Below are 18,649 nucleotides of genomic sequence, written 5' to 3' on the forward strand. Positions count from 1 at the left end.
ACAACAGATGTATCTGCAGCAACAGAAGTTGTGTCATTTTCTTTCACACTATATTGTGGTCATATTTTTCAGGATTTGCTCTTCCCTCATGATTCTTTGAAATGTACACTGGGAAGTCAGAAACTCTCAGACTTACCTCAACCATATATGTTTCAGATGCTTTATAAATATATTTGTAGGGGTTTTTTTTTGACGCACATCTTTGAAAAAATCAGGTGTCTGGACAACCTTGTGAACCACTGTAGTCCCTGTGAGCTATGGAATATTTCCTTAGTCTCATATACCTGTATTTTTCTCTACCAGTTTTCCATATACAGGCATACATTCAACTGCTCTAGGTGTGGATGTGAAGTTGAAATACCTCCAGAACAACTGACTTCTAATGGAATACTGGATTCTGTGTAAACACTTGGGAAATCAAACTCAACCTTGTTTGACTAATCTTCATAATTGGGTACATAAAACACAAGACAAAGTTTTAATCTGGTAGTATGGTATTGTTGTTGTTAGCTACAGGTTAAGTTCCTATCCTTCACACCCTGTTTATCTAGGTATTCCTTTGCCCAGCACAGGCTAGCTTTTTCCCTCTCACCTTGAGTCCCTAAAGCTGCTGGAAGATGCCATAACACAAAATGCCAAGAAATGGTACTGGTTATTGTGGGAAGACTGGAGGGATACTTCCCAGTCACGTTCTATTTCGGCAGATATACCGTATGTTTATGGTGAGGGTCTTTTTTTTATGTCTGCATACTCATAGTGATCTTAACTGCTGGTTTAGAAACTGGCTCAGTTGGGGAGCTGTAGACGCCTTGGTGTTCTCATTGGTGCTATTAATTTTTTTGCTCTGTGCCGTAATACAATGTCTTTATTTGTTTCTTTACCTGAATTATCAAGATAAAGCATTTTCATGCTCCTATCAGGCTTACAGCCTCCTAGGGCCAATGGGCTCAGGCTCCATAGGACACACAGCTGTAGCTGATATGAGACAGATTTGCAGAGCTGGGTAAGGCAACACTGCAGAAGTTGTAAGTGGCCCCTCTTTAACTCCACCACATTGCACTTTGATTACTCAAGAAGTTTCTCTGCCTCACTGCCTGCAATAGCTTTTGGTGTGGTACAATAGGAACAGCAGAGTCTCAAAAAGCTGTGTGGATCTAAGGGGCCAGCTGGTTCTGCACTCCCTCACTCGGCTTTATCAGTAGAAATTCCTTCCTTGCTGATCGAATGACCGAGGGAAAATTATCTCTTTTTAAAACAGTTCACATTTCTTTGGATTCAGTTTCAAATTGGCATTCTTAAGCTTATCACAGACCATTTATAAATGCACCAGTTCATGACTGAAAGATTTAGCATGTACCAGATTTGTTATCCGTCTCGGACAAACAGTCTGAAAGAGGCACATGCCATACAGTACATTCTCCATGAGCCTTTTAAAGGTAGCAAGAGCACTGCATAATCTAGAGAACATTATTTAAAATTGACGGCTGCCTTCTGGGGCTTTTGGACTTTCTTCCATGTTCCTCTACCCACTTAAGATCAGTGTAGAAATCCAGCTAACCTTTCTGTAGCATCAAAAGTATCCAAGCACTAGTCAAAACTCTCTCTGATCCAGTGTGACTCAGGCACAAAGCTGCAATTGGTCACAACTTCCTGAACAGAATGAAAATCAAATGACAGGTAGCAATTGCTTGGTTCACTCTTTAAATCTCCTTCTCTCCCCCATTCACCCAGGACCATGAGCTCAGTAGTTGTTCAGGCTTGTCCTTGGCTTCTCTTTCTCTCTGTGCTTCAGTGCTATGGTTTTGTTCTCTCTCTCTCTGACCTTTTTTATTCTTTCTACTACAGTGATACACAATGCTACCGATAAGTGTCTTGTCTGAAACAGTGGAATTGTCTGTGTGATTCAGATGAAGGCTGCTTTCACTGTAGCTCTCCAGCATCATAGAAAATCTTCATTACTTCCTATGTTTTCCTTGATGAAAGCCTACTACTGTAGCTGACAAAGTTGGCCAGCCCGGTCCCACTTGGTGGTAGTAGGGGCTACATGTAACAAGGGACAAAAAAATATCTTAAAGTAACTTCTTAATCTTGTACCATTCCCATAATAGTCGCATTTCTCTTTCTACAGCAATTTGTGGCAGAAATGTATGAATAATAAAATCAGTTCTTTTTGCCAAAATTTCATTAAATTATCTTTTAAAGAGAAAATGACTGAGCTGTGTGCTTGGATATCTGCATACTGGTTTTGCAATGTTGCACAACAGGGCCAGCTGAAATTCAAAAACCTTAAATCAAAACATACTGTGCACAGAAAATTTTTCAGAGACAATTGTACTGTTGATAGTCACAGTGACACAATATTCTCATGGTATTACTGTGTGATGCTACCAAACCTGTTTGTGACCTTGAAACCAAAAGAGTTTTTGTTTGGCTTCAATTCTTTCCGTTCATCCAAAGTGTAAAATAGTGAAGGTGAGTTGTCATATGTTGAACTGAGCTGGCAGCTGCCCAAGGACCATCTGCTCCCTGTCTGCTGCTGGTAGTTTTGGGTGTGGGCAGCTGCTTCACTTTCACTGCATGTGTGAATGTGACCAACAAGAAAACCTGGAAGGAATTACCTGGCCCTTTGCCACCTCCTTACCTTGAAAAGCAGCTGGTGTCTCTAGAAAGTTGTAACCACTGTTAGTCAAAATTCTGCCACGTTTTGTTTGCAGGAGGCAAATGACTGACATTTTCCCTTGACAGGTCTTCTGTTTTAACCCCACATGGCATTTCAGTCTCACAGCCACTCACTCACTCCTTCTCAGAGAATTGAGCACACAAAAACAAGAAAACTCATGGGTTGAGATAAAGATATAGTTTAGTAATTAAAGCAAAAGCTGTGGATGTAAGTAAAGCAAGACAAGAAATTCCTTCACCACCTCCCATGAGGTGGCAGGTGTTCAGCCATCTCTATGAAAGCAGAACTCCATACACAGAATGGTTACTTGGGAACACAAACCCCATCACTCTGAATGTCCCTCCCTTCCTTCTTCTCCCCTCCATCTCTATATGCTAAGCACGATGCAGTATGGTATGGAATATCTCATGGGTGAGTTGGGATCAGCTGTTTCAGCTGTGGCCCCTCCTAGTTTATGCACACTCAGTCTCCTTGTTTGTGGGGTGGTGTGAGAGGCAGTAAAGGCCCTGACACTGTAAGGCTGCTCAGCAGTAATGAAAACATCCCTGTTTTATAAACATTGTTTCCAGTACAAATGAAATGCATAGCCCACAGCAGCAACTGTGAGGAAAATTAACTCTATCCCAGCCCAAACCAGCACAACAAACTGACTTTGTTACCGGATTTGTCTGGGCTTGTCACAGCTATTTGGGTGTATAAAGAGAGGCCCAAAACAGTACTAGCCTTGAATGAAGTGTGGAACTGGGGTGAGGTGTTTCCATCTGGGACTATATAAACTGTTCTGGAGCCCTCTGTGCTGTACCAAGACCCAGAGGCAAGCACATAGCCTGCACTGAAATTTCTGTACCTTACAGTCATCTCCTCTTCCCTTGGAATAGCATTGCAGGATGAGGGTGAGAGAAGTGCTTTTCCATGCTTCGGTCCTCTGATTCAACTGCAGAGTTTCCTGAAAGCTGTGCATGAAATCTCCCAGGGCTACCAACTATGAGGTGCTCTGTGATCCTGCTCCCAGGACATATGGACAGACATTGGCTCTAGCTGGTTATGGTCTCTGCTCAGGAGACCAGGGAGAAGGCAAGGGAGGTGCTCACATTTGCTGCTTGTCCAGTGTCAGGACACAGCACATGGAAATCTGGGCACTCCAAAGCCCCCCAGCTTCCAGCTTGGGAGAGACAGGCAGAATAGCCCTGATGCTTTCTCCAGCATCACAAGGGCAGAGGGACTCAGGACTGAGAATTCTTTCTTTGCTGTCTGTATTCCTGCAATAGACTCAATTGCAACAGTGAGATTCATCTGATCCCTCTGGGTGCATTTGCCATTTTTATTGTGTTTTCTCAGAGGAGTTCATAGAGTTCTGCCCACTCAGAAGTCACTTAAGTCACTATTATCTACAGCACAGCTGAGCTATGCAACAGCTGTTTTTCTATAACCCAGGAAGTTTCATCACTTAATTAGAAAGAGACTGAGATTTCATGTATATTTTTTAATTCGATTTTTCTATAAGAAAAGAAGCAGTAAGTAAAGCATGTCTTGTTTGCAGTATTGGCTGCCACAAGTTCTCTCTCTTTTTTTTTTTAAGATTTAGAAATAAGACAAAAGTAACCAAGACAACCCCTACCCTAAGCTATAGAATCCCAACTAATAACATTGAAAAAGAAATTGATAATATTGATCCCTTGTGTACTGGTAGTTAAACTTCAAAAAATCAATTGAGACGAAAGCTTAACTGGCCTTTCTGTAGTATCAGAAATCAAACCCAAATCCCAGATATAGAATTTTTACAGCTATAAATATAGGGGAATGATTTTCAGATAATGTCAAAACTACAGTTTAATTCCCTTTCCTTCAGGAGAAAGCTCCTATGAGGTGCACTTGGAAAGGAATCCCTGAGTGTACTAGATATACTTCTGCGCAAACCAAGAAGTAGCTTTGCAGAGTGGTGTGCATAAGGAGAGAGACCAGAGTGGTCAGCAAGGACTCCAGTTCTGCCACCACTTCTGCTTTGAGTGACATTAAACCTTCGTCCTGTTTGTTCGGGTAAATTCAGCTCTCAACATATAAAGCTATTCCTGCTCAGCAATTACCAAACATTGCTCTGGCAGTGGTCTCCTGAGTGCTTGTAGAAAAAAATATTAGGCCTCAGTCTGTAAGGTACCTAGGTGAGAAATCCACATTGCTAAACATCTTTGAACATCTGAGCGCCTGGTCTTTTTCACAAAGTAAGACTTTGAAGCTGTGTTCCCAGCCATGTTTGTATTTCCTCCTTGTTTTCTTTTAGCCATTCAATGTTGCTCTTCACTTGCTCTAGTGACTGACTCCTGGGCATTTCTCCTGCCCCAGCATTAGGATATTTTTCAAAGAAATTTTCCATCTGGAAAAGAGAAAAAGAATTGATGTGAAGTAAATAATGCTGCTATTGGGCAAGCAGCTTTTTACAAAGACAGTCAGGGGTAATTCTGACTGAGAGATCTCTAAGCTCATGCTAGTAGCAATGGAATAGTTTTACAGTTAACTCCTGCTGCTTTAAGCATTTAGAGGACAAAAACTAAGTTTCCTGGCCAGAAGATTGTTAAATATATTGACTTAAACCCAAGAGAATTGATGTCACCATACCTGCCAAAGCTGGAGCTCAGTGTTGAAGTTTTGGGTAATAGTTACTATTCGACCAAGGGTTCTGTCATTTATAGTGAATCTAGAAAAACAATTTAATAAATTATGTTTGATGCAAAACCGTCATTATCTGAAGCTTAAACTTCTAACTGTGTTGCAATAAAGAAGATACACTCAAATTTCAGCATTTTTGGAAATAGTTGAAAAATAGCACCTCTGCATAATATCTGAGCTGTTCTTAAATATGTTTAGTAATGGAGTGATCTCTTACTGTGGAATATTTTTTTAAGTAATTACTGATTGTCTCAGACTGGAAGTTAGGCATATTGCTGCTTGGCAATGCAAAAACTCTGTCCTGTTCACAGCTTTAGGCTTGCAGGTGTGCTTTCCTTCTGTGCCCTCACCAAGCACTTAGAAAGGTGATGGAAGGAGAGAGAAGTCACTCAAATACTGAGGAGAAAAGGTTTGCTATTATTTCCACAGCTCATCTGTATGTCTGCTGCTTACTGTTACCATTAGAATAAAATTTTTAAAAAACCCCAACTTTATTCTCTGTCTTCTTGGTATGAAATCAGTCGCAAGAGTGGAGACTTGATTCACTAATTTCCATGCAATAATCAGATTTCTGTGGCCTTGGTGAAACTTTCGCTCCTTGATCACTATTTACTGATGGTGATCATTTAGGGAAAAAATGGTTTTCAAGTTAGAAACAAAGTACTTTTTCTACAGCAAATAGATACAAGCGTGTTGAATAAGCTTTCAGTTTTCATTTTGTAAAGGCCAATGATATAGCTGTACAATGAAAACACAGAAAAATATGGCATGTAACAAGATTTGCAGGTGGATGTAGTTTCCCATGAGTTCATTAGAGTACCTGTCAACTAAGTACTGCCAGTTCAGTCGTATCCAGTCCCAGGCCATTGTTTTCCCATAGGTGTTATATGAGATGTATCTCAGGACTGTGAACACATCTTGGCTTTTGATGAGGCTGGTGTTGTAAATGTATTTCAGATATCTAAGAGAAATGCCATAGGAATTGATGAGAGCCATTTCCAAACAGGAATACTATTTTTTTTCCCTACAGCATTTTAAAGGTAAAGTACACAGATGTAAAATGTAACTGTGTCAAGAGATAATTGTATTGAAAGAAATCTTAGTTAGGAGTCTCTTTAGCAAAGTAGGTAGAGTTTATGTCTCTACTTGAAAATAACTAAACCCCATTGTTATTCCTATATTTTAATGCAGTAAAGAAAACAAGACTGGATCAGTTAGTAGTTCAGCCTGTTCAGCCAAGCACCAAAAAAATTAGTGCTCCAGACTTTAAAGATCTTACAGGGCCCATGAATGCATGCACAAGTCACTTGCTCAGATTGACATCTGTGCTGTTTGTTTGGAAACTTATCCATACAAAATTAAAATTAATTTGTGCAGAGCATGCCTGCAAGTGCTGCAGTTGTACTTCCAGTTATAGCACAGATGGTTTTGACTGACGGGATGAAGCACACATGTTTGCAGGGAGATGAGTAGCATGGTCATGGATTCACAGCAGCAGCTGCAGAACACGCGTTCAAGCTGTTGTTCCTTGGGATTAAGGATTGTCTTCTTTTCCCCAGTAAATTAAGAGACAAGCTTTCCTTGCTTTAGGAGGGACTTCTTTTATTTTCTGCAAATATAACTAATTAATTAATTAATCTAACAATTAATTAATTCTTAATCATGTCACCATTAACTATTTAATGGCTTTAGATTATGGCTGTTGTGGTCACAAGAATTTTGGAATGCAGCTGCTTCCTACCATTATTTCAATTACTCTAACTCTGATATTTATACTCCCTGAATCTCCTATACTTCCTTGTTTCACCTCCTTCAAACCTGGAACTGCTTCAAGCAAAGGCTTTTCCATGTTATGATATTTAGATAGGGCTCCAATACAGTGGTGAATGGCCCTAGTGTAGATGTCTGCTTGCATGAGTGCTACATGATACAACAACATGCAAAGTCATCAGATAAGCCTAAAGTAGCTGGTGTGCCTGTGCAGGGTGACAGGCTGGTGAGAGACTTGCCCAGCCTGACAGTCTGCTGGACCAGTCTGGGTCAGTATCTAGGCTCCTCATCATTGCCATGGCAGCATGAATTCAACATTTCTGGTTCTAGCTTGAGCACTCCTGCACAGCACCTCAGGGAGCATTGCAAGTTCATGCGCATGCCTTCATAAGACTGTTAATAACAATTGCTCAAGGCTGATTGCCTAATTTTAGCTAGTTAGAAGGTAGACGTCTAGGCTAAGCAAACTGGAGCCAATGGAGGGTGACTGACAACACCCAAAAGCTATTCTTTCCATTGATTTTAAGCCCCTTTCCTGGTCTGGGATAAGCAGTGCTTTGTAGGTCTGGCCTCTCTTCACTGATGAAAGAGGAAATGGATGACTAATTTACTCCTGATGCTTAACTATTAAGCAACTAAAATTGCACAGGTTGAATGCACTGTTGGAAGAGCTGAAGGTTGTTGATTGTGTGCGGCAACTACAATGTCTTCAGTATCTTTTGACTAAAAGAACAAGGCTTTTTTCCAGCTGTAGTACAGTCTCCGAGGGGCATGTTAGATAACTAATCTTGAAAATGTGTTGCATTCCTCATGCTGTAATCTGACCAAAATGACAACACAGAAGAGAGGAGGAGGGGAATGAACAAACAGCAAGCAGTTGCTTTTGTAGGAAGAGAGAAATCTCTGTGTGTTTAAATCACCTGTCCAAAAGGGTGATGTTCCTCACTGATGCCAGGCCATATAGCAACTTTTCTTTTTCTTGGGCTAATGAGGTGTTTTGGTATTTCTCGAACATGTGATTCCATGATGTCTCATTGCCTGAGTTCTGCATCCCATAGCGATATACTGTGAGTCGGAGATTTGCAGGAATACTAAAATAAAGAAAAAATACATCCCCCTATTGAACAATACTTCAAAAACTCTTCCCCCTTTCCTACTTGAGATCAGTAACCCAGTCACATGCTGTGTTCTCCAGAAAAGATGTGAGCACTCACGTTTCTCCTTGTAACCATCTACTGAAGAGTTGAGAAGCGTTGCTCAAAGATTCTGGGTCATCCATACTACAGGCAAAGTCTAGAACAGTTGCACGAAGAAGCCTTGGAAAGAAAGAGAGAGAGAGATGGAGAGAGGGAGAGAGTTATTTTCCTACTGCTAACTATTCTTTGAATGCATCAATACCATGAGATAGAAAAAAATAAAGATTGTCCCACCTCTGCAAATGGTCTCCAGAGTCCTCCCAGCGCAGTTGATCCACAGTTGGTTTTACCAGATCGCGAAAGTATCTCTGAGGTAGAAAAAGGGTGTTGGTTACATGTGTAGATTTCTTTAAATAATAATATGTTTAATTTCATAGTTTATTCTCCTTCATTTTTTTCTCAGAATTAGCATCTCTTGAATGAAAAGTAACATGAACAGGCGCAGACACAATCTTTCCAGATCCCCACAGCATGCCAAGTCTGAATGTTTGCAATACTGTTAGGACAAAGCCAACTTGCTTCTCTTCAACCTTGTCTGTGCTCCCACAGGAAGGCTGGGGTACAGCAAGGACACACTGCCACAACTGCTTTCCAGAGATGATAGAGAGTTCTGGACATACTCTGCTTCAGTGACCATTAAATCATGTTCAGTATTTTAAGTCAACTAACAAACATACTCACTGCCACCTGGAGATATAGCCATCCTTGGTGCTGAGGACAGGTGTCTGAGATTTTGCTGCCCTATACATACTTCTTTATTGAATGCAGGACAGCCTTTACTAATAAATATCTGTAACATGACTTACAGTGACAGATTATAACAATAATTAGGCAGAATTTCTTTTCTCCAAGTGCATGATCCTGAATGCAGAATCCAACTAATTCAGATACCACTACTAAGCAGTGTTTAGAGGGTTGGTTTTTTTGTAAGAGAACAGTAATTAAAAGTAAATGTTAATAGTTCAGCAACACTGAAAATCACTTGAACTTCAGTATTATTCTTGTTAGAGATCCTGAATGATCAGATTCAGTGGTCCCAAGCTGGATTGGCTTTTATTTTGCTTCATCACCTGAAACAGGGGATAGACATTTTTATCATCTTCAAGCATGTTTGCAAGGTAAGTTACAGCTGATACAGCTCTATTCCAAGGTAAATACTCTGTTTCACTTCTTAGGTATTTTGTGAGTTCCAGGGGAACAGAGTAATTCACAAGTCCAGGTCTGTGGAAGGAAAAAACATAACTTCTGTTATTTTAAGGAATTTGAGGAATTTGCTACTTCAAAGATATTAGATTTACTGTTTACTTTAGGAGGCCCGAAATAGTAAAGTTTGTAAGGGAGAAAGTAGTTGGGAATATAACTTGGAAGGTGTTTTCCAAAGAGATAACTGAGGATCACTGTTGATCAATGCCTAACTGTAGGAGTTGTGAGAAGACTGCTTTGTGCAGCAGCCCAGTGCGCCTAGAAGTGGGCAGGCCTTAACTGGCAACATTAATATCACAAAAGAGAAAGATATCCTGAAAGGCTGAGAAGACTTAGACTTAGAGGCTGTTACAGATCACCTAAAATTTATCTGTGTCAGCATGACTGGGCACAAGATCTAGAAGTTTCCAATCAAACTTTTAAACAAACTACTAGCTGAGGCAATAGCTACTCAATGCCTTGGTATGCATTTTAGGCATGCCTCTGCTTTTCTGGATACCTAACTTCTTCTGGAGTGCTTTTATTATAATTAATTATATGGAGAAAACACCCCTTTCTCAGACCTGTGCAATTAAAGCCTGCTTTTTTCTTGCCATGGTATTGAAAGGGAGCATTTCTCTTGATTGCAATGGTAATGCACCCCTTAAATGCACCCCTTTTGGAGGACAAGATAAAACAACAAAGAATTAAAGCTTCTACTAAAGTCAGAAAATTTTTTCCAACCACCTGGGTTGCATGAATTCTAATTATTAGGTCGCTCAGGACAGTAATGGAAAGTGAAAAACTTGCGTTGAAATCTCTGCGGAGAATTAGTTTACCTTGCTAAAGAAAAAGCGTCATCCAAAATCCCTGCGCGATCAGCAGCTGAAAAATTCTGTATGAAAAGAGGAAAATAGGGATCAAGAATATCCAGATTATATGCAGAAAACCCCCAGCCTCTACAGACCTCTTATAAGAGACCCACCAGACAGGTTAGACATTACAACACTCACTGTGTGGTTTTGGAGCAGAAGACTGCTTAAATTTGCCCAGTTTTGACTATCATAATTCACCCGAAAGAATCCAATGTGTTCTGGATTCACATTCAGAAAAGTATCAGAAACTCCTATGGTAATTCCTACAAAACAAACAAGCAGTGATCAGTTTGTGCGCCTCATATCATGCAGAACTCACTGGTGATTCCTTGACTTCAAAAGTACTATTTGGTTTTAATGGATATCAAAATAAAGTCCAACCCTTAATTTCATTTCTTTCTTTCTTTATTTCTGAATGGCTCTGAGTAAAGATGAGTTACTACAGATTTTGATGAATGCCAGCACTTGTCTTAGAACAATGAATTGTGGTAATTACTTGGGCTAGCTAGTTTGTTAAATTTGAAATGGAGAGCATTGTGAGTAGGGTGAGGATGGTGAGATTTAGTGTCATTGTAAGAAGTAAAAAGAAGCAGTTCTTGCAAATATATGTTTTTAATCATTTTTCAACCTTATGTGCGCTATCAAAGTTCTCGGATTTTATCCTGCATTAGTTTCATTTTTCAGTTTGTTTCAATTAAATTTAAATTTTCTTTCCTGTACTCTTCTTTGATTCTATTTTTGTAGCTATTGATAAAGGATTTATAAAATAGGCTGAGACTTCATGCAAGCACTCATGTTGAAGGATTTTCCCATTTAAAATGAAGACTTGAAAAATGTTCCTTTCTCAGAAACTTGTCTTGGTCCAGTTGGTGATGCTACTTATGAAAACTTTTCTATTTCCCATTGAAAACAGCGGTCTTTAATCTGTGGTTGTAATTAAAAGCACGTTTCTGTTTAGATGATACATACAAAGCATTTCTAAAGGGATTTTCCCTACAGTTGATGTTTGCCTCACAAGACAAATTTTGTGTACATAGAAGTAAACACCTAATCAAGACTTTGCAGACTTTGTGAAGTTAATAGCCCACTGCAGCCCTCATATCATGTGGAAATCAGAGAAAGAAAATTTCTTTGTGTTAACTTCTGACTTGTATCATGACACAAAATATTTTTCTGTTTGCTTTTATGTGGATACTAAAAGCAACCAGTTAAAAAAAAAAAACAACAACAACAAAAAAAAAACTGAACAAAAGACAAATTGCATTTAAAACAAGTAACAAACAAGTACAAGAAAAGATGAGATGAAATTCAATGGGATGTAATTCAAAATCTGAAAAAAGTCAGTAATTTTTCCCCACATTTTTGTCCACTGGAGGTGTAAAACAAGAAATTCAGTTTCGACTGCATAATAGAACAATGATTAAAAAAAAAAAAAAAAAAACACAAAAAACCAAAAAACCAAAACAAAACAAAAAAAAATCCAAAACAGGTAAGAATTTTTTCAGTTCTGAAATCAGCATTAGAAAAGGTGGTTAATCATTTGTAGTTCTTTTTCTTTAATTGAGATGAAGCTGCCAGTTTATTGTGTCACAGAACCATTCATCAGCCTCCCACTTCTCCTCTTTTCTTGGACTGGACAATGGCCATATCTAAGCCAAACTGATTTTAGTGCATTATAATTAAGAGTATGCATAGATGTTTCCTTGAGTAGGACTGTATTTTAAAAGATGCTTAAGCACTATACTGAAACGGAGCCTAAAAACTGACATAATGTTTGTACAGGGGAAATAGTAATCTTATCACTGAAATCACTAGTAACTGCAGTACAACCAAGCTGTGTGCTAGCTCCCAGATCTGAAAACTGGAAAGTAAGAAAGTTCATTCTGTGCTCTGTTTTTTGTAAATGATTTTGAAAAATTTTATCCATTCATTATCCTTAAAAGAGAAGATGTTTACCTCTAGAATCCGATGCGTTGTAGAAAGTATAATTTGATGAATCACCAAGTTTCCATTTGACTGGTATATTCCATTTATAACTGAAATTATTTAAAGGGAAAGAAAATCAAATTACATTTGAAGCCAAATGGTAAAAAACCCCCTCCAATATGTCTTGGTTTGTTTGTTTATTTTAAAGTTTACATCTTGTTTTATTAAGCCAACTTGTGCTTTGGAACATATACATTTACAGACTAATTTGTCAGGCAATATTCTAGCAGGATACAAAGCAATTAAATTAGTAAAAGATTGTTATATGTCAATAATTGATGTCAGTGTTGATGTGTCTAGGGCTTTGTGCAGACACTAATTAATCTTTGCAATGCTGACTTGAAATAAATGGTTAAGTATTACAAAAGTTTTTTTACAGATTGAAAAAATGAAGGAGTTTAAGCAACCCCTTTGATCAAGTTAATAGGACCTTTTGCCTTTTCCAGCCTACTTTTCTTCTCCAAGACAACACTAATTCCTTCATTATAAACCACTGGGAGCCAAATGCGGCCTTAACTCTTGCTCCTCAGCTCCTTTTATACATTTATTGGGTAGGTACAGATTTCTCAGTCCAGGGCATGCCCAGGACAAAGGTGAGAAATTTGGGGAAAAATGGAGCCACAGCAGAGCCTGACCAAGACTGTGACCAGGCAACCAGGGTCGTGGGACAGCAGAGCATGCTGTGAGCATAATGTCAGCCACCTGCATAGGGCAGCTAAAATTAATAAGCCCTTTTGAGCAGTCATCTGCTGTTCCATATTAGTATATTATAGTTCATTCCAGGGAGGCTTCCCCTTGGTGGCAAATGCTATGGGAAAACATATGCCATCTTTATAACCCTGGGTTAAGTAATTGGTCACTAACTTCCAGAAAATAAAAAAAAAATTAAAGTTATGGTATCTCCCCCTACCTCCAGGAAGAGAAATATATTGTTTTGTATCTCCTAAACAAAATATCATAACAGATTTATATACTTCTAGTTTTACTAGTTCTTTTTTGGAGCTTACTATGAAGGAATTTAGAGAGGTATTGTATTTCCCAATAGAAAAGCCATATAGGCTTTTTGGTTTTTTTGCTTGTTTATTTGTGATTTTTGTTTGCTTGGGGTTTTGTTGCTGTTATTGTTCATTTGTTTGGGGTTATTTTGTTTTGTTTTGGTTTTTTTTTCTTGTTTTTGTAAATGCATTTAATGAGATACATTTTCCTTAGTTGCTACCCAGTTTGAATCAACATTTGCAGTAGGAACTTACCCAAGATCAGAAGGAGGATAAGAAGCATTTGCATTGGGATCCAAAAGGAAACGTTTCTGTGTGAATACTGAATTATCTCCCATCTCCAAAACAGGGTAGCCCATCTGCCTAGTCCATGTGTCCATGACTTCCTTCACAGGTTTATTACTTGCCTATGAATGACGGAAGAAGCTTGCAGTGAAAAAGGAAATTCAGTCCTAAGAGGAAAGAAAGTATCTCTGGTATTAAGAAAAAGAAGAGCAGAAAGGGAAAGAGGAAAGAGCATGTTCAGAACAAAAAAATCCTCCATTAAATCCTTTTATGGTGCCTGCCATTGGAGAAATTATCTGGAAACTTGAACACCCACAGAAGAAATGAGAAATGTTTAGGCCGGAGACTGGCCAGTAACATGGACAAGAAATACTGAGGAACCTTTGAGGCCCCTTGCATGCTCTAAGATCTCTTCTTTTTTTCTGAGAGAAAAACTGAACAGGACAGAAAGGACATGGGGGCATTTTTAAAGCCAGAAGCCTCCTTGCAGTGTGTCCTGTTTTGAGTGTGAAGGAAGAGGCAGTATTAACCACCAGCAGCTTCACCAATGTAAAATTGATTCATTCTGTGAATCCTGAACATCTGTCCTAGGAACTGGAGCTGGATAAAGCTGTCACTACCTCCCCAGGATGCCACCTGTGAGGGAAGTGAGCTAGGGTCACTTCTAGTGTTTCCTTCTCCAGATTAGGTAGATGATGGGAAGATGCAAAGCCCTAGAGAGAGAAAGGAGGAAGTTCTGCTGAGTAGGAAGAAGTCTGGGACCAAGAAGAAGACTGGAACTAGAAATGAGACACAAAAGCACAATTTAGGCTGTGCGCATGTCCACTGGGCTGGAAGAAAAGGAAACAATATCAGGGAAGAAGCTGGCAGTATGCAAGTGTAATGGGGGGGTAATGAGATAGATGGAAAAAAAAATAGTCCAGCCTCAAGAAACAGGAAAGATCAGAAAATGGTGGGACAGATGACAACCCAGAGGTGACTCAGAAGCTAGAGAGGAAGATAAACATCAAAATTACTTGGGAATTGATACTACTGAGAGCTTTCAAACACCTGACTCTGGATAGAGAAAAGAGACAGTATGGGGTGCATGTGTGTGGTGGATAAGAGGTGTTTTCACACATGAAATGAGTTTGACTTGCAGAGGGAATGTTTTGGTAGCAGGTTGTTTGTTTAGCAAGGCCTTCTTCTTTTCTTCGTGTTCCTTATTCCACTCCCACAACCTTATTAAAAAAAAAAAAAAAAAAAAAAAAAAAAAAAAAAAAAAAAAAAAAAAAAAAAGAGAGAGAGAAATATACTGGGAGGCTGCCTAGCTTGTGATCTCCCATTGACAGAAGAGCTACAGAATATTAGAAGTTTGAGAAACTGAAATCAGTGGGTGAGATATGAAACATTTATTAGTAAGTGTTTGGGTGGATGCAAAACATACCTCTTCCAGAGCTTCCCAAAATTGTTCTGTCTTAGCATTCTGGAAATGGTATTTCTTCAAATAAGCCTAGAGAGAGATTGAAGACTGTGAAAATACTACCAGTTTTTTTTCTTTTCCTATGAAAACAATACACATATTCAGTTGTACAGGTATACAGAGAGTACCTCTCAGTTGCAGAGTATCCACACATGGGTGGTAGTACTGTGAGTGGGAGATTAAATGGATCAGTATTCAGCTGATGAAATTCCTTTGGTGTCCAATGCATCCAATTAGGCCAGCATTTCAAGTGACTTGTTAGTGAGAAATAAAATTGTACTTGAAGGGTTCTTTGTGTTTTGTTTAAATGGACACCTTTATACCCTTGTTGCAAATTTCTGACTAATGCAAGAGGCTGTTTAGCAGGAGGAAGATATTTCATGAGATTTTATTACTCTATGGACTCAGAGTGGAAGTAAGAAAGTCAAGTCACCCCTAAGTTTTGATCAAAATGATTGTTACAAGGAGTAATGGTGTTCAGCGAAGAGTTTGCAACGTCTAAACCTTATTCCCATCCTGTGTCTTCCCTGGCTGCTTGGCGGGTGTATTCCTACCCTGTCACCTTCTCCTGGTGGTGTTCAGTCAGTAGATGGTGCTGTTTGTTTCGCTGTTGGCCACAGCTGCCTATGTTAGTGCTCTTGAAGGCTCTGAGCAGAAGGGAAGGGTCAGGCTCTCGGGGACAAGGTGACTGTATTTTCCCATCTTGAGTAACTCTTCTGATTGAATATATGAAAAGAGTAGTACAGGAAAATGCAACTATCTTGTAGCAGCCTATAAATGTGCTCTTCATGAGAGCGGGAAGTAAGAACAAATGTGGTAAGCCTGCACTGTAACTCATTACCAATGTCCATTCAGAATAAAGGACAGACAACATTTCTCCTTCTGGGACAGCTCCTTTTTCCCTTTTTGTCATTTTGTAGCACCACGTTTTTCATCCACAAGAAAGGACTATGAACTGTGCAATATACCCCCTACCTTCTCTCTATTATCTTGACTTTCTAGGGATGGGTGTCTGTGCATCAGGGCACAGATGAGCTTATGCCTCTAAGAGTGTCCCTACATAGCAGCCATGTGTGGGTTGGGGGATCCTGGCCATAGGAAGCTGCAGACACACTTTACGGCAGAATGAGGGGATCCCAGCTGACAACAGGATAACAGTGGGGTAGAGGTGGTTTTTCCATTAAAAGCTGTCAGGAATTTTGGTCCTCACTGTCCAGCTATCAAATCTTTATGCAGTTCACATTCCTGCTTCTGTGGGAGCATGGAACTTCTTCCCCTACATGTTGTCCACTCAGTACTGAAATGTACTAAGTGCTTTTGCTACCAATACCAGGATCTCTGATATTCACTTTCTGAATAATGACTTTGCTACTGTCACATGAAGGTGGGCTGTATGTCTGGCAGGTTTTGGTACCACCTTTACCTGACAGCCTTTCTGGAAGAGCTCTGGTGTAATCCAGTCTTGAATCATTCTGAGGATCGATGCACCCTGAGGACGAAGGGAAAGGGGAGAAGGTCAATCCGTACTGCTCTAACACTGATTTCCATTCATCTAAAAGGCAACATGGAAATGAGTATTTTATAAGGCAAAAATAGAAATCATCCCTCAGACTAAGGAAGTGGTTTTTCTACTTCCTTTGTGGGATGGCATGCCTATCTGGTGGAGCTTAAATCTGGATGTGAGAAGCAGTCTTTAGTTGTAATCAGACACTTGTTTCTATGTTCAGCTCCTGAGCCCTGCTGCTGCAGGTTACTGTCCTGCCACTCTACCAGTTTGCGTGAGCAGGGCTCCCTGTTTCGTGTTGAACAGGACAGGGGTGAAGGCAGCTGGGGACTACCTGTCAGAGGAACATTTTGAGAGAGGCAGTGACTTCAGAAGAACACACAACAGGAAGAGAACTCTAAAAATGCTGCAAGTCTAGGGCTTTACAGGTTAGGTATGCCATCTCAAGATAAGGAATGAGATTTGCTGAGAACTAGTGTAAGAGCTCTGGCCTCTGAAGCAGGGTAGAATTGGGACCAGAGAACTTACTAACTTGGGCATCACAAAGAAACCCCAAACAGTTAGGACTTTGGAAGAAGAAAGAAACCAGAGAATGACAGGAGAGAGAAGTAGAAGAGCCATGTGGAACAAAGAACAGAGTGTACACAAAATGATGAAGAAAAAGAAAAGGACTGCAAATTCAATGTAAGATGCAAAATACAATTTTAGGATTAGCATGTTTTCATTTTCTGAGCTAAATCAAGGGGCAGTTGAGAGCCTAATGCTATGAATGGTTTTAAAATCCAGTTGTCCCATGAAAACAAGAATATTATCTGAATTCTCAGTAAATCCTGTTTCCTCCCTTTACGTGTGTGAATAATGACTAGATGAGTCATGGCAGAGAGACTGTTTGAACAGATATGCCTCAAACTGCTTTCCAGGCTATTGTTGGAGAGTCAAGGTGGTCAGCAGATGACTGTTTTCCAATACAGAATTCTGATGTGTTTGCCATGGAATATGTTCAAAACCAGTTCAGTACCTTTAGAATGAATACCCATTAGTGGTAATCATAAGGCTGCTTAATGAGCAACGGTGATCATATGGCCACGAGTATGCACTAGGGAACCTCAGTTCCTCAGCTTTGTCTCTCAACTGCTTCTTATCTGATACCACCTCTCATAAGCCATCCCCTCCCACTTATATTAAAAGCCAAAGTAGAAATACACACTTATACATGTGTTTGGTAACAGTGGAGACTTCTTTTGCTTTAAATTGTAATGTATAGTTAGTCATTTGCACCTTCTGCTATTGTTTTTCAGTCTCTTCCCCTCTTTCTTGTCACTCCTCTGTAGTCCATGATGGAGTGTGCTTGAGAAAAACTCATCCTAACAAAAATCACTGGTTAGAGGAATGCCAGTATTTTAATAACTTTTCTTTCTTACAAGTATTTGGGGAGGCTCAGGAAAGTGACCTTATTTTGACTAGCTGACATTCTCTGATGGGGGTATAGGGGGGAGTCTTTTATCAACACCCACATAATTTCATAGTAATTGCCAAGTATGTGACAAGATTTTTTTGTGGCAGAAATGTGGAAGATGAGTCCTAAACTTCTGTAGGTGGAAAGTTCCAAAAATGTGGAGGTCCAAGAGCAAATTTCTAACAGAACTTATTTCAAAAAAAATTACTGTTACTTTAATAAAACCTTTCAAAGTAAGAGAGAGGATTCAACTGGGAAAGAGATGAGATGCAAATACTTCTTAAAAGCAGATTAAAACAATTATGTACATTAATTGTTTACTCACCGGCTCTACTCTAGCAGAACTTTCCTAGGCATATAATGCCCTACCAATCACACAGCAGTTGGAGGGTGTCATACAGAATACACTGCAATGACTCCATAGACCCTTAGGCAATTCATTAGGGTCTTAGGATTGGATAAGCTCTCTGGTTGTTCTGGTAAGACTAACAGAGAGCATTCCAAATTATGCTTTATTTGTTTAACGATGAATATTATCATGAGAAGATTGTTTTTAAAAGAAAAATGCAAAAGAGAAGCCAAAATAAAGCCAAA

At 39.5% G+C, this 18,649-nt stretch overlaps 1 protein-coding gene across 2 annotated transcripts in view; it reads right to left on the reverse strand.

The window, feature by feature from the left end:
• Positions 1-4,014: 4,014 nt before the first annotated feature.
• Positions 4,015-18,649, reverse strand: part of ENPEP (glutamyl aminopeptidase) — a 33,513-nt gene continuing 18,878 nt past the window's right edge. Inside the window, exons 8-20 of one of the 2 annotated variants that reach the window (XM_066185000.1) lie at positions 16,519-16,584; positions 15,060-15,125; positions 13,604-13,755; positions 12,324-12,403; positions 10,506-10,630; positions 10,332-10,387; positions 9,381-9,531; positions 8,545-8,618; positions 8,329-8,430; positions 8,035-8,205; positions 6,165-6,305; positions 5,294-5,372; positions 4,015-5,051 (exon numbers count right to left, since the gene is read on the reverse strand). In XM_066185000.1, the coding sequence (XP_066041097.1) occupies positions 4,893-5,051; positions 5,294-5,372; positions 6,165-6,305; positions 8,035-8,205; positions 8,329-8,430; positions 8,545-8,618; positions 9,381-9,531; positions 10,332-10,387; positions 10,506-10,630; positions 12,324-12,403; positions 13,604-13,755; positions 15,060-15,125; positions 16,519-16,584 (1,422 nt within the window). In that variant the 3' untranslated portion in view covers positions 4,015-4,892. The remainder of the gene's footprint in view (positions 5,052-5,293; positions 5,373-6,164; positions 6,306-8,034; positions 8,206-8,328; positions 8,431-8,544; positions 8,619-9,380; positions 9,532-10,331; positions 10,388-10,505; positions 10,631-12,323; positions 12,404-13,603; positions 13,756-15,059; positions 15,126-16,518; positions 16,585-18,649) is intronic. The other variant, XM_066185001.1, reaches the window with a different exon arrangement.

Source organism: Chamaea fasciata, unplaced genomic scaffold (genome assembly GCF_029207755.1).
Source record: "Chamaea fasciata isolate MVZ Bird 193981 ecotype frontalis unplaced genomic scaffold, bChaFas1.0.hap1 SCAF_6, whole genome shotgun sequence".
In the NCBI taxonomy this organism is placed as follows: domain Eukaryota; kingdom Metazoa; phylum Chordata; class Aves; order Passeriformes; family Sylviidae; genus Chamaea; species Chamaea fasciata.